General features: G+C 34.5%; 1 protein-coding gene across 7 annotated transcripts in view; it reads right to left on the reverse strand.

Annotated features, from left to right (window-relative positions):
• Positions 1-779: 779 nt before the first annotated feature.
• Positions 780-15,360, reverse strand: part of LOC122005631 (light-mediated development protein DET1-like) — a 34,688-nt gene continuing 20,107 nt past the window's right edge. For 3 of the 7 annotated variants that reach the window (XM_042560745.1, XM_042560747.1, XM_042560743.1), the window contains exons 5-11: positions 11,252-11,320; positions 10,885-10,983; positions 10,693-10,770; positions 10,460-10,624; positions 7,399-7,494; positions 5,509-5,608; positions 780-1,220 (exon numbers count right to left, since the gene is read on the reverse strand). In XM_042560745.1, coding sequence (XP_042416679.1) covers positions 1,087-1,220; positions 5,509-5,608; positions 7,399-7,494; positions 10,460-10,624; positions 10,693-10,770; positions 10,885-10,983; positions 11,252-11,320 — 741 coding nt within the window. In that variant the 3' untranslated portion in view covers positions 780-1,086. Of the gene's footprint in view, positions 1,221-5,508; positions 7,305-7,398; positions 7,495-10,459; positions 10,625-10,692; positions 10,771-10,884; positions 10,984-11,251; positions 11,321-15,360 lie in introns of all 7 variants that reach the window. The other 4 variants (XM_042560746.1, XM_042560744.1, XR_006118445.1 and 1 more) reach the window with 3 other exon arrangements.

Genomic DNA, 15,360 nt, shown 5'->3' on the forward strand with positions numbered 1-15,360 from the left:
AAAATTCTATCTTCTCTCTTATTATTACATGTAACAATAATTGTAATACTGATGTTACAACGTTGTAGCAACTACTATGTAGTAGCTGCTACAACTTGTAGCAGTTACTATGTAGTAACTACTACAACTATATAGTAACTGTTACAACTTGTACCAATTACTATGTAGTAATTGCTATAACTGTGCAGTAGCTGCTACAATTGTACAACAACTGCTACAACTATGTAGTAGCTGCTACAACTTATAATAGTTACTATACAGTGGATAATACAATTGTACAATAGCTGCTACAACTGTGCAGTAACTGCTACAACGATGCAGCAGCTACTACAACGATGTACTAACTACTACAACATAATATCTACACAATAACTGTTACACGTTGCAGCTACAACACAATAACTATACAATAACTGCTACAACATGTAACAATTATTGTGTAGTAGCTGATACGACATATAACAATTATTGTATAGTAGCTACTACAACTTTTAAAAATCAGCACTACAATGATTATTACATGCAATCATATGAAAAAGAAACGTTTATTTTAATTTAAGAAAAAAGAGAGAAAAGTTGTTATATACAAATAAAAGAAGGATTAAAAAAATTAAATTTGAGTCGCGTCAGATATCACACATTGGATTTCGCTCACGGTCGTGCACAAAACGTCGCTTAACCTATCTCTCTCTCTCTCTCTCTCTCTCTCTATATATATATATATATATATATAATTTAGAAATTAACCCACACAAAAATAAAGGTTACAGTAGAATAACTAAAGATAAAGTGGCTGGCCCATCCAAAAAAAAAAAACAGAAGTACAAAATCAAGTTGGTATGTTTACATGCAAATCATGAGATGAAGCTATTTCTTTCTAACTTTCAATCAAAACAAAAGTTTATTAGAAATTACACAATGGACGTGATCCAGATATCGTACAATTTGTGAATCGTATGAATGGCTACTGCTTCCCCTCTTTTAAATAATAAAGCGTATTCGTATGTGGGCAGAGATTTCACCTTTTCGGCTTTGAAAGCACTGTGGAGTTCCAGTGAGTTTGTGGGAGGTAAGCGATCATGTAGTTCACAGCCTCACATGAATGTTCACCACTGTTGGTTGCATGTAAGTTTGTTGGATCGAAAGCACGAGAGGCAAATAGGGATGGAAAAGAAAAGAAGACCGCTTAGCCCTGCCGTCTGCATTGATGGAATCGACTCCTACATAAAAAGATTTTGGGGAGTAAGCCCATGTTAGAATGATCACGTTGATTCAGTTTTGCAGGATCCGTACAATGGACTATGGTTTATCACGCCAAGACATGAATGATCACTTTGTTGCACAGAAATATTCTCAGAGCAGTTTCATGGAGTAATTTGTTGAAAACAAATAACCAGATATATCAAAGGATACATAAGATATATCGCATTCCTATATATGTATAACATAGTTTGAAATAGCATAAATCCTAAGAACTAACAAGTTTTGCAGAAAAAGCTTATCAGTATCATGAAGAGTTGTACGCTTGTACCAGAGACACTGTAACACAGTTCTAACACTGTAAATCATATATTACTCTAAATTCCGAAGACCAACATATGTATATAGGTAAATATGCAGAAATTGAATCAAGAAATTATACATCAATCATGTGTTTTAATATACTTTAACAAAACGTACTATGGAACTAGAAAACAAACACTTAGTTAAGTATGCACAAACATTATTAGTCCATATTGGAGTTCCCGTGTATAAATTGTATGCTCTCTTTTATTCTTCATGGTTAAGTTCTTTGAGTACTCTGCATCCTTGTGATGCTATATGCTACCTCTCACTATGTCCATTTAGATGTATTTATTTTGTCTATATCTTAATCCTAAGCAAAAAGAAGTTACCACCATATTGTCTTTCAAGTGCCTTTTGAGGTTATTATCTTTTGCAGTAAGGGTAATATTGCTATTGCTGAGTTACATCAAACCGTTTTTAATTAATGTGACAGTTTTTAGCCGATTTCTTCTCCATGTCACCTACCTGGCTAACACGCTGGTGTTTATAACCGAGGTATTTTATCCGTCTTCCGTGAATCTACCCCAGCATCTTCTATTGTATATTTTTTGCCACTCTCCTGCCATAACTCAAGCCTGTTATAACTGCTCCTTAGAATTTCATTGCATTATCAGAACCCTATGTAACACTAGATACTACCTCCAATTTTGGCATTCTAATTGCCAGAAGAAAAAAAATACTCTTCAATGAACCATCTCTTCTTTTTCACCACAATATTCTACTACCACTTTTTCTTCGGCTTTATTTAAAGTTCTCCATACTATATCAAAGATTATTTTAATCAAGTTGGAGATGACCTGATGGATAAAATGGTAATGTTGCACTCAAATGATATACAAGAACTAGTTGGATGCAAATGGGTGTTGACTGTTAAAATTATCCTCTGATGGTTAAGTTAACAGGCTCAAAAATTGACTGATGGTAGAAGGATGCATATAATATATGGTGTTTACAGTAGGTATAAATTCTCTCTTATAGCTAAGATTGCTTTCATATTTTTTTCTTTCTAAAACTAGATGTAATATTGCTACTTGTTACATCATTTGGATACCAAGAACACTTTCTTCCATGTTGATGTTAACAAGGTGAGTATGGCAAATCTTTTGGATTTGTTGCTCAAAAGGAAGTAGGAACTTAAATGCAAATTTAACAAGTTTTTGCATGGAATATGGATTGAAATATTTAGACTTGACAAATTCAGTTATGTGCTTATTAAGTTTGGCATGATCAAGAATACAACAAAAATAACAACTGAGCCTCAAGTGGGGTTAGCTATATGGATGCTCATACACTATTGGATTCAATCCCCTACAATATCTTCATCTATATTTAAATAAAAATTATCTTATTTTATCATTGATAATTAAGTCTTTCTTTAGTCTCTCTTCCTCTATTAATGTGTGTATTTGATATAGTCTCACATTATCTAACTAGGACATTTATCAGATACCTAAGTGCATGTATATATCATCTTAAATGTGTCTATTAAAGTTTTTTTCTCAATAAGAACCTAACTTTCTCTCTACTACTGGTTTCTTATTAGCATTTTAGCCCCCGAGGCTATGGTGCAATGGAAGAACGCCCAGTTGTCATCCAAGTACCCATGATTTGATTCCCAGCTACGGCGCATTTGCAGAGATTTTTCCTCCAAATAAGACTCACAACCAAGGGATGTTGGGCTTTTGAGCCACCCGCCGCGAGCCCTTCCCGATTTACCCTAGCGGCCGATGGAAAACTTCCGTGGAGCTGGGCCAATCACCCCAGGTTCAACGTTACCTAACATGGTTAATCATTTTTTTACTACTGGTTTCTTATCCTATCCATCATGAAATGTTCACACATCCACTATCACCCTTATTTCTATAACTCTCATCTTTTTCTTGTATGTTTGCTTCATAACTTAACATTCAACTTCATAAAATATTATATGTTTAACCACCATTTTGTAAAATTTCTCTTTAAACTTTAAGAACAATTATAAAACACATCTAATGTCCTATTAACAATTGTATCTATATAAATCTCTATCAACATCCTTTGAAATCGACTCATCTCCTACATATTGCCTGCCCTCTAAGCTTAATAATCTGATCTAATACTACTAAATTTAAATTTCATATATTATGTCTTTACTCTACTAAACCTAAAAACCTTTTTATTTCTAGCATTTTCCGTCAAAACTCGAGTTTAGCATTTACTTCTTCATGTGTCTCATAGACCAAATGAATATCATCTGCAAATAACATACACCATAGTAATGTGTTTTGGATGTGTCCAATAAGTTCATCATGACTAGTGTAAAAGATTATAGCCTTAGAGTTAATCCTTATGTACTCGTATCTTTATAAGAAATGATTCAATTAATCCATTTAAAATCTTCACTTTTGTCATTACATCTTCATACATATCCTTAATTGTTTCAATATATGCTACATTAATACTTTTCTTTTTTAGAATTCTCCACATAATTTTCCTAGGGTCTCGGTCTCCTTAATATTGTTTCTATCGCTCTTTCCCAAAATCTCATAGTATGACTCATTAACTTAATGCCCCTAAATTAGCATAATTTTATATGTCTCCTTTGTTTTTATACAAGGAACTAGAGTACTTACCCTTCACTAATCATACATGTTCTTCATTTTCAATATCAGGTTGAATAACTTCATAAGTCATTCAATACCTTATTTCCCTAAGTACTTTCATACCTTTGTTGGAATATCATCCGATACAACCATTTTCTCATTTTATTGCATCATATTTAATGTTTGTTCTACTTCTGTGGTTATTCTTGACATGGTCAAGAATGTATCAAGTTATTCAGTGTTTCATGTTCCCCCAATTTGACAAAGTCGAGAGCTCCTTTTTTACTTTGAATTTATATTCGTTATAGCATATAACAACGAAAATATACACTTGATATACTTGAGTATGTTAGGTAACTAGATTTATTAACACTTGAACGGATCCAAATATCATATTAATACCAGGAAAGGATGAGACACCATTTGGATCAGGAATATATCATTGATTAGTTGTTGAACTATCTTATATAGCTATTAAACCTAAACTTCTCTTTTGTGGAGAGTATAGAAAGTCAATTACTTGAGCACCTTGTCAAGGAGCCTAGAAGTTGTCTTTGATTACCCCCACCATGCGTCTAACGTCTGTGTACCTACATTTATCTCTCTCCATATGAATGGGACCGACACTAGGGGGGTCATTAAGGTAGCGGATATACTCTTTTTTTTCCTAGAAGGTGCCTTTGAGAGTCCTCTAATCCTCTACATAATAACTTTTATTGTGATTGACGCCATCTCTCAAATTAAATATTACAGTGATGCAAATTGAGCATGTCTCCTGATAAATTTATAATCCACATCAAGTTATTATATTTTTTTTCTACAATTAATATATTGGAAGTATAAAAAAGTATAATTAAAGGTGAAACAATTAGAGGTAAAATACAAGACCATGGATCTTGCCACACTGAACTTGTTCAGCTGAAAAAATTAATGACTTGATGAGGTGATGCTCCTACTGAACCAAAAAGGAAACATTATGATAAACTACCTGCACATTTTCTCCTTTCTAATCTTCCTAGAAGGATAAACTATGTCGAAATAGGATTGCCACCTTGTTTCAAAAAGATACAATTTCTTAAGATCATTACACATACTGTTGGTTTCAAAGTTAGTCTTTGAATTTGCTAAGTTTTTGAGAGGTAAAGTTAGTCCTTTCTAAAGTAGATTAGTAATAAGATGGGGGCATCCGATATCAGTCAAAAAATTAACCTACTTGTAAATAAGTAAATGTACAATGACCTATCAGTAAAAGCATCTAATATTGGCTACCTAGGTTATTGATTTATATCAGATTATTCTGCATCAAACATCACATTATTTAAAAGTTGATCTGTAAATAATGTACTAGAACATAGTTTACCTGTCTTTATCTTGAATTTCAGAACATTTGGTTGCCTTCTTGAAATAAACTTTAATGGATGATCAGTAGAGTGCCTATGTCGATCTGTGGCAGAAATTAACTACCAATGGAATTGAAATGCCATGTATGTAAGAAGCATATCAAAATGACAATGAATAAACTGAAAGATATAAATTGTGAGAAAACAAAGATACAATAGAAAAATAACATGAAATAAATAAAAATTAGATTCTGCGGGTCAACCAAAATGAATTGCTAGCTGTTATATCGAAAAATCTTTCAAGTAAATGAAGGTGCATGCAGTAGCAAAGGAACTTAAACCATGGATTCAGAATAGAAGAAAAATCATAGAAATGTAAAGTATCACTACAAACAAATTGCCAGTATGATCAGGATCTGGGTTCAGAAGATCATGGAGGGCATTAGCAAAGAGATCAGCTCATCTGCAAACTACCAGGTTTGTGAAACCAATAAAATCAAAGTGAAACCCAATTCACAATCAGGCAGGACAAAATCAGAATGTCACTTAAGGTATGACATCATCCTAATGTGCATGGCATACAGACACGTATAATCAGTCCATGTAAAATTATTTTCTTAATTATTTGTAAAAACTCCAATTAAAACAATCATCAATATGAACAACCATTATATAGATGGATTACATCTACCACCCACTTAATTAAAAATGCAATCGAAACTTAAGCCTCTAACATTTGCCAAATTGCAGAAAGACAAGTAATGCTTATAAAGAAGCATAAACTTTAGATATGCAACACCAATAATCAAACACTCAAATGCTGGACATTTTTAACACCTCATTTTTTCAATTTTCAGATTCATTTAAGCATAAATCAGAAACTTATAATTTTGCATTAAATTAAACATAACAAAATCAATGATAGTGTCACATTATTGTAGATATTAATTTAATTCAAACCAGAAACTCTGGCTGGATTTGAATGAGTCGATTAAAGATTATAGCCACATGCAAAAGCATATACTATGTCTGTATTATGACTCAATATTGAGTCTGACTACATAATGCTTGTAGGAAAGCCCAGCACATGTATATGTGGCTACGTGGTACAAAATTTCACTTCATTTATTGTGCATTCAATGTTTCTCTATTTTAAATAAGAAATTGTAGAGCATGACTCATGCAAAATAAAGATGGTCAATTCCAGGAACGTGTGCAACATGAACATCTCACATGGAATCTGAATGGAGAAAGTACATGTAACTTGAGGTTGTTTTAATTAGTCAAGACTCAAGAGTAGGCTTTGTGATGAGAACAAAATCTGTATATGTTCCTTTTGAAGAGCATATACTGCCAAGCATCTCAATAAAGGAGGACTTCCGCATCAGAAACTTCATATAGGCCAAAGGAATGTGACAGCTAAATTAGCCATTCTAGAATAGAATCTAGAAGAGATCCACAAAAACTTAGAAAGGATTGAAAAGAGAGTGTGGTCAAAGCACTCAAAATCAATATCAAGATGGCTAAGCCATCTTAAAATTATTCTTTCTTGAGTAGCTATATCTAGGATAGTTTCAATCTTCAATCAGAACCTTAGGTTCAAAACTACAGATTACTTGGTAGATACCATGGTTCTTCTGTTAGTTTTCAGTGCAAATACACATCGTCTAGCCAGTTGCAAGTAAATCCTCACAAATAATAGAAAGTAAAACACACACATAACTTCAGTAGAAAATATACCTTGCTCTGCCATCTACTGGACTCAGAGAGTTGGTACTTTATACAGAAAGTCAATTTTTCTTAAAGAATATAGCTACTGTGAAGAAAATAAAACCAAAATAACAAGCAATGTCACTCTTAGCCAAATTTTAGCATAACTTATGAATATAACATACACTAAGAGGTCAAACCTTTTCATCATATCGAAAGAGTGAGAGATCAAAATATGGTGAAGGGCTTTGCGATTGACAAGTGTATGGTAATGAGCTCAGCATCTTCTTCATGTACTGCAAGAAAATAAGTAAAATGGATTACGAGAGTTAAACTCTTCAACCATTAACAGTACCATGTTTCTGCCCAGCATATCAGTACACAGAATAAATCTTTTCTTCGGTTACAACTTAAGCAAAAATATCAGATTAAGAAGTTTGAGAAAGAAAAAAAAAATAGATTTATAGAACCATGCCAAAATGGCCTCTAATGAACATCATGACTTAGAAATCAATCAATATTCATGCAGGAATATGTAGCTTCTTGTGATAATTGTCTAGGCGAGTAATAAAGATTACTATAATGAATTAATATAATGATGAAAGCCATAATGCCGCAAATTAAGAAAAAAAATTAAAAAAAAGATAGAATATATGAAATAAATAAAGAATGTGCAATGATCTAAACAAGTCGCATGTTCACAATGGATGCAACCTTTTATCTGAAAAAAAAAAAAAAGATAAAAGATTTGGTTAGATAATTCGTAATATCTCAATTACACATCCTCCTAGGATATCATGTATATGAGCGAACCGTCCCCTCGGGGCGGTGCGGTGGTTGAGACATGGGATGTTGCCACATGAGGTCTTGGGGTCGAAACTAGGCGCGTTCGAGCATGCATTCCCCATGCCTTGGCCACCTGCACTAATGGCTAGTAGTCACCCATGATTTACCTCCTCCGTATTGGCCTAAGGACGGGTTGGCGGCGGTGCTGGGTGAGCGAATCGTCTTTTGTCACATGTATATAAGTGAACCAACCCACTAACTTGTGGACTCTTAAAGTAGGTAACTTATCGAAACTTATAAAGCTCTTTTATTAGGCTACATCCCACAATGTGGGACTAAATCGAGGGTTACAATTTCCCCACTTAAAGCTTGATATCCTTGTCAAGACCTAAACCCCTAACTCATAGCCTGAAATCCCCCACAATTGGTGACATATGAGACCCAGTAGTAGCTACACCTTCACACAAACAACCCTTTTAAATAGCTCACCATGCCTATGATTAGTTTCATTCTAATTCCAATTATTGCACCTTGCTTAGATGAGAGATCTAACTCATTAATTTATCAAGTCCAACAGCTGATCCAAAATGCTTAAATCACTAACTCATCAAAACTTATAGAGCTCGTCTGTAAGCCCACAACTCAAAGATTAAACTGTGATGTTTATACTACATCTTCTCATTTGCCAACAAACTAGAGTTATCACTTGTTAAGGGGAAAACTAGGTTACATTTTCCTAGGAATTTCTTTCTACTATATTTAATATTCATTACTAGAAATGTATACTCAAGTTGATTCAAAGATATTATAATGACCTTAACTTGTTAAAAAACATTAGATTCAAGTACTCATCTATGTACTTTATCCTCTTGTGGAACATTAGGTTGCTATGTATATGGTTGTTTTGTTGCCACAATATAATCACTCAGGGAGTATATCCCAACTTGATCATCAATTGTTTGACCCACATGTTTCTAGGATCACAACCCTATTAATTAATGATTATAAAAGTGCTTTGTGGTTTAATTTTGTCAATCCTAGATTTGAGATGAGCAGTGGATTGCTAATTAGTTTGAATTGTGATCACCCAAGGTATTAGATCTGGAGGATAATCAACAATATGTATTTGATTGCACTTTGACTTATGATTCTATAATCTCTATTTTGATAGAGAATATGAATCTCAATGATTTTTTATCTTTGTGTGCAAATTTTGTTGATTTAAAATCTATAGATAGTTAATTTTATTAACTAGTGGACTAATGAGTATATCATTTTGATTGACAAAGTAGTGTGTAGGATGATATTGATATGATATTATACACTTGGTGTTAATGTGATGTATATTTAATTCAAATCATGCACCAAAAGTGGAGATTGTACGTGTTGCTCTATATAAAGTTTGAAATCTCATTTTGAGTTGGGGTTTTAGTTCCAATCAAAACGAGATGTTGGTTGCGTCAAGTGTCTATGATTGTGTTCGGCACCAACCCTAGGTGGAAGGGAACATGGAATTCACTGAAGCCTTGCTGCATCAGGATTGCCTTGAGAAGCCTCATGAAAGTCTCACAAAGTTGTATCATGTCAAGACTGTCTCATGAAGCCTACAGAATCTTCACTGCTGTAAATTTATCTCGCAAAGACTCGTTATTGCAAGCCTAGGAAAGCCTCTCCTTCATAGAAGATTGGTGGCCATGGCGTCGTTGTCCCACAGTTTTGTGTGTTGATCCATAGGTAAAATAATGTTTCACCCATGTTGATTGACATGAAATGACTCTTCAAACCACACGCCTATACAGAATGAACATAATTGGAGAAATGACTGAATAAATATGAGTTAGATTCTGAGGATCACTCTTCTTTATAGTAGCTTTGAGGATGGAAGAATGTTATGCCCAGCATTAATTAAAACCTAAACAATAGATCAATTGATCTAGATATTTGAAGCTCTAATTAAAGATTATAAGGTGCTAATCAAGTCTATTGGATTTAATTTTAGCTTGATACAAGCTCAATTTAGGCCAAAATTTATGTTGAACTAGTTGACTCAGCTATGAATCGCTAACTCATTTGAACTGGACCGGAACTGGTTCGTTGAAAACTTAGGCCTTTAAGTTTGTGTTGAGAAGTGGGGTTCCATTTGCATGCCTACTTAGCCTTACTTCAACCATAATCTCCCCTCCCTCTTTGGGGAACAAGCAGCTAGTCTAGATATTTTTTAATTGATAGAGTTATGCACATTCGAGAAAAACAAGGTCTTGAGTAGTGCAGCCCTTTCAACTCCTCTCGATGCCCAATCAATGGATCGAAGAATAAGAAAACTTAGAAATTATCTTACATTATGTTAAGTCCGGATTGCTAAAAACAATAAATTTGTGTTTTCTACTTCTCATATTAGAACTTCAGACAACCCATATAGAAACCAATATTTTGATTGTGAAGACTTACAACAAAACTTCATGGGATGAAATTCACCTGTGAGAGGCTGCTTGCTTTGCTCTTCATGATTTGTAGATGCTCAAGAGCATAGATGTTATTGGAGTGTGAAGAAATGAAATTAGCATGCAAAGGCTCTCTCGATTTTGCATGAAAATAGTCATAGAATCGCTCAAACAAGGAATATAATTCTTCAGATGGATTCTGCAGAAAATAAAATAGTTAAGTTATTGAGAATGATATCTAACAATGACAATAAAAGAGGTCATTACCTGATAAAATGCAACAATCTCAGTAGTTTCCATGTTATAGACAGCAAAGAAAGCTAGATGATGATCAGCCATCCGAACCTAATTATTAGATAATTAGAGCAATTGTTGACCACAGATTCCATGAGAAAAAAAGTAGAATGAGAAAGAACTAAAAATTTTGCTCAAAGTATATAACAAGATATAAGTGCGTACCCCACCATCAACGCTGCCAAACTTCAATAGAAGATGCTGGCGATCCAAAAATTGAACCTGCTGACTATCCGAAGATGTTACAGACTGTAAATAGAATGACTGAGGAAAGTAGGATGAAGGTGAGGGAGGGGAGAAGATTGGAACTTGTTAGTATCCAGAAGTTGGAACGAGAAAGATAAGCAGGTAATGCACAGACTAAATATTTTGCTTGATGTCATAGAAGTCTGATGAAAGGCCAAAAGAAGTAGCATTCAGATGAAAGATCCAGAATCTCCATACATGGTGGCATTCAGATGAAAGGTCTAAACATGACAGTGCTCAAATGAAAGATCCATAGAAAATTTAAAGAAGACTTAAAGTGGGTCACCTTCGACATCATGAGATCTAGATAATCTTGGAAGTGATAATAGAATTTCTTCTTAAGATGTTGAACCCTCTGAGAAAAAAATTCACATTTTAGTTTCTTTTCACGAGAATTTCAGTATAAAATACATGCCCGAATAAATTACAGATCAAAAGGCAAGGATTTGAGATTTCAAAAATATCTTAATCAGAACAAAAAATGCAAGTAAAAGAGTTAGAAAATCAAACCATACTGCATTATGTTACTTTCAATCAGTAAAGCCAATACAAATTGATAAGCTACCATTCATGACATATTAACCAGTGTCAATTTTTCTTTTTATATAAAGAACACTATATGGAGACTTCGTTAAAACAATGCTTCTCAAGATTCATCTTTATAAGACTTCTCAGACTTTAGCATACTATAGTGGTTTATGACTGATGCAAATTATATCTCAAGATCTGGAAAATATTATCAGAAAAGAAAACCAAATTATGAAGGCCAATAATAGTATAATTTAACAAAATTCCCATTTTCATCTAGCTTAAAGTTTAAACACGATTCTTTTCTGTGTTTTAGGTTTAAGTATTTTGGATACTGAATTATGCAATAGATTAGCAACAGTAACTTAGTTAATAGTAGCCAAATTGCAAGCTTGTAATTTCTTAGTTATTTAGTCTTTTAGCTCTTAAGTTTTACAACCTCCAAGTTTACCAAGTTCCTAAACAGATTTTTCCACTAAGGATGCTATATATTGAGCTTCTACCAAACTTTCATTCAATGCACGGTGTTGCCAAGTTTTTCAGCTTATGTTCTCTTAATTATGATTGTTTAGGAAACTCCAGCTGTGATTGCCTAGGTTCTCTTTTTCTCTCCTTCACTCTTCTTCCTTTACGAACACTCAACCTTCACTCCTAAGCTATACAATTAAACTGCACTGCAGTAAAAGATCCTGCACCAAACAATCAATTAAATATATTATGGGCACTTCTAAACTAATGTTCCTATTCAGCTACCTCAAGAAAAGATTTCAAGCTGATGCTTTTCTGGCATTAGTTACTGATTGCACCAATGTTCCTATAATATGGAAGATGCAAACCACTAGGTTTTGTAGGCCCAAAACTGATGACATTTTTATCCGCCACCAATCTGCTGCATGAGAGAACCATGTTGCATCACAAAAATTCTGCATGCAAGGCTGCACACGTGCGGCACTGCATGCAAGCAGAAAACCTGTAGCTACACATGCTACAATGAGCAGTGAAAAAGGGGAGGGCATCCAGAATTTGCAACCTCTTTGGTTCCTGAAACTCAATTCGGGTTGCAGAAACTCTCCTATCTCTCCCTCACATGCCACCTGATGTTGCGTTGCCGCTCAAATTTGTGTGCAGAGCTACTATACTAACGAGTGGTGACCTCATTCTCCTTTGATAAGGTGAAACCCTAGCCTAGGTGTTTCCCGTTCATGATTCTTCTTCTTCCTCTTCCATTTCCTTCACTTTAGCTGTGCCTACATAGGCAGATTGGTTGGCTTCTATTGGCCCCATGTGGCCAGTTTTCTTTGACAAACAGTGGTGCTACCATCCTCTCTAGCTCTCTCCCACTCCTTTGTGCATCTGCTTCTCTAAAATTGATGGTTGTGTTGGGCGAGGATAGTCGACATCAATCAACCTTCGATAAGCTCTTTTAGTTTATTTGTCACTTTTAATTCCAATTATATCTCTCTTTTGAATCATCTTGAGTTGTTGGGCACATTAATGGTCTATTCCTTTGAATTTCATGATCAGTGGTCAACTAGAACGAATCAAGCATTGGTAAAGGGTTTTGTTCTTCCTTGTTTATGATCTTATTTGGTCATTAAAATTTAGATTTTGTACCTTCTTTTGGTTGTGGTTAGTTTGGAGTACTCTAGGTTCCATTCTTTGTCCATGATTGAGGGAGTTATGAGGTAAGAACTTGGTCTTATTATATTTCTCATTTGGATATGTTTTAATATTTATGTTGGTGTATCTTGTTTAGGAAGGGATATTAATGATTGTTTGTTAGTAATGAAAGCTGAGTTTTTTAATTTGGGTTGAATTGTCGTAATTGGATCTATTGATTTTTGAGTTTCAATTAATTTTAGTTTATGTATTATTACAGCATTTAATTTTTCTTTTTTTTTCTTTGGATAAGAAAAAAATATCATATCATAGATCAAGAGTATAGAAAATGATCTATAGTGGATACTTATGTCTGATACAACATTAAATTAGAGTACACCCCTAAAGACCTGTATATACGTATACTCTACTCACACTCCTGAATATCCGCTCCATTCAATTGCTCATTCTTAAAAATATATTTAATTTTAGTTCTACATACACTGTATTAACGAAGACAAAGTCAAGTGTCGAACATTCATTAATACAATATTCCCACAGTAATATCTCCCAAAACACCCTTAAAGCCCGTCTGAAAGTCGACATCTCTCGCCACATATAAAGCTAGTTTCTGACCCTCCTCCATAACTTCCGCAATAGGGGGCACCCAAAAAATAACACCAAAATGCACAGTGCTATCCTCCGAGTACTCCTACATGTCTTTAGTGTGAAGATACCCCAAGGCAGCAAGTGGTAGTATGACTAGGCTAAAATCACACCATTCGTGTTCATACCTTTTTTGAACGGGATGTCTAAAGAAGTTATATGCCCAAGCCACTCCGCCGTCCTGTGCGAACCAAGCTGCCGGTCTTTGTCCAGTAACAGTCGGCGAGCCCGCATCCGAAAGAATTCTGTCCCATATTAGCAATAACGTTTTAATTAAGCGAGAGTTTGTAGAGGCTACTTCTTGGGACCACACATTTGCACACCTCAATCCACTAAAATACCTTAGCTAGTAGTGCTAAGTTCCAACTCTTTAACTCTCGGAATCACAAGCCTCCTTCCTCCTTCGGTTTACACATATCAGCCCAAGAAATCGGAGGATGCTTAGATGTCCACATGAAAGACTACAAATTCTATAGATACAATCTATGACTCCCAGAGGCCTAAGGAAGATGGACATCCAAAAACATTCCACACCTTGAATTACCGAGAAAATAAGCTGTGCCTTGCCCACATAAGATGAGTGTGCCTCAGCCATTCATTAACACACCGGGCTAAGGAGTCAAGGAGATGGCTATAGTCCAAGATATCTAAACAGTATAGCTCCCTCCTAAAAGTCTACGATGGGCAGCAACCTCATGCAGACCCTATCCTCAACTCCAGCCAAATAGATGCAAGATTTTAGTCTGTTAATCCAAAGACTAGCTATTTCTCCAAATTCATGCAAATAGGCACCTAATGCAACAACCGAATTCTCATCACCTTTATTGAATAGAAAGAGATCATCACCATAAGCTAGGTGAGTTAGTCCCAGAGACGCACACTCAGGGTGAAATCTGAAGGCCGAACCAACTGTGCACTGTTGGATTTGTCTCTTAAAGATTTCTAAACATATTCCAAATAGATATAGTGACAATGGATCTCCTTGTCGCAACCCCCTAGCTCCCGGTATTTAATTTTTCTTAAGTCTTTTTAAGTTGTTCATATATCTGTATTTGTAGATACTCATTAATCTTATAGGGCTTTTGGTTCTTCCCTTGTTATATATTTGAGGTGGGTAAATGTATTCTTAAACTCACTTATACAATTCATTGGCATGAATTAAGTGTGTGTGTATGTTGTCATGCTTGTTTTGAAATGTGGAATAAAATCATAGTTATTTAAGGCGTAAGGCGCCTAAAAGCGCATAGATGTTATAGGGTTTGAAGCACAATGCACAAGGTGAGGCGCAAACCTTTCCAAAGTAAAATGCTCTAGGTATAAATTTTTATAATTTAAACATATATAGAAAATTTCTACTGAAATATTTCACTAACAAAACAATAGATAGTAAAATATTAACAATAATATAAATATAAAATTCACTAGTAAATAAATACGTTATACACATAATTTAAATAAAAAAAATCAAATATCTAAATCATCAAAATTTTCATCATTCTCCTCACTCATATCATTATCATCATCACCACATGTTTCAGATTTGTATAGCTGAATCTTTCCTCAAGACCAAGCGACTCAAGATAGGCTTGTTGTCTATCACAA

This window comes from Zingiber officinale, chromosome 7B, assembly GCF_018446385.1.
Source record: "Zingiber officinale cultivar Zhangliang chromosome 7B, Zo_v1.1, whole genome shotgun sequence".
NCBI lineage: Eukaryota > Viridiplantae > Streptophyta > Magnoliopsida > Zingiberales > Zingiberaceae > Zingiber > Zingiber officinale.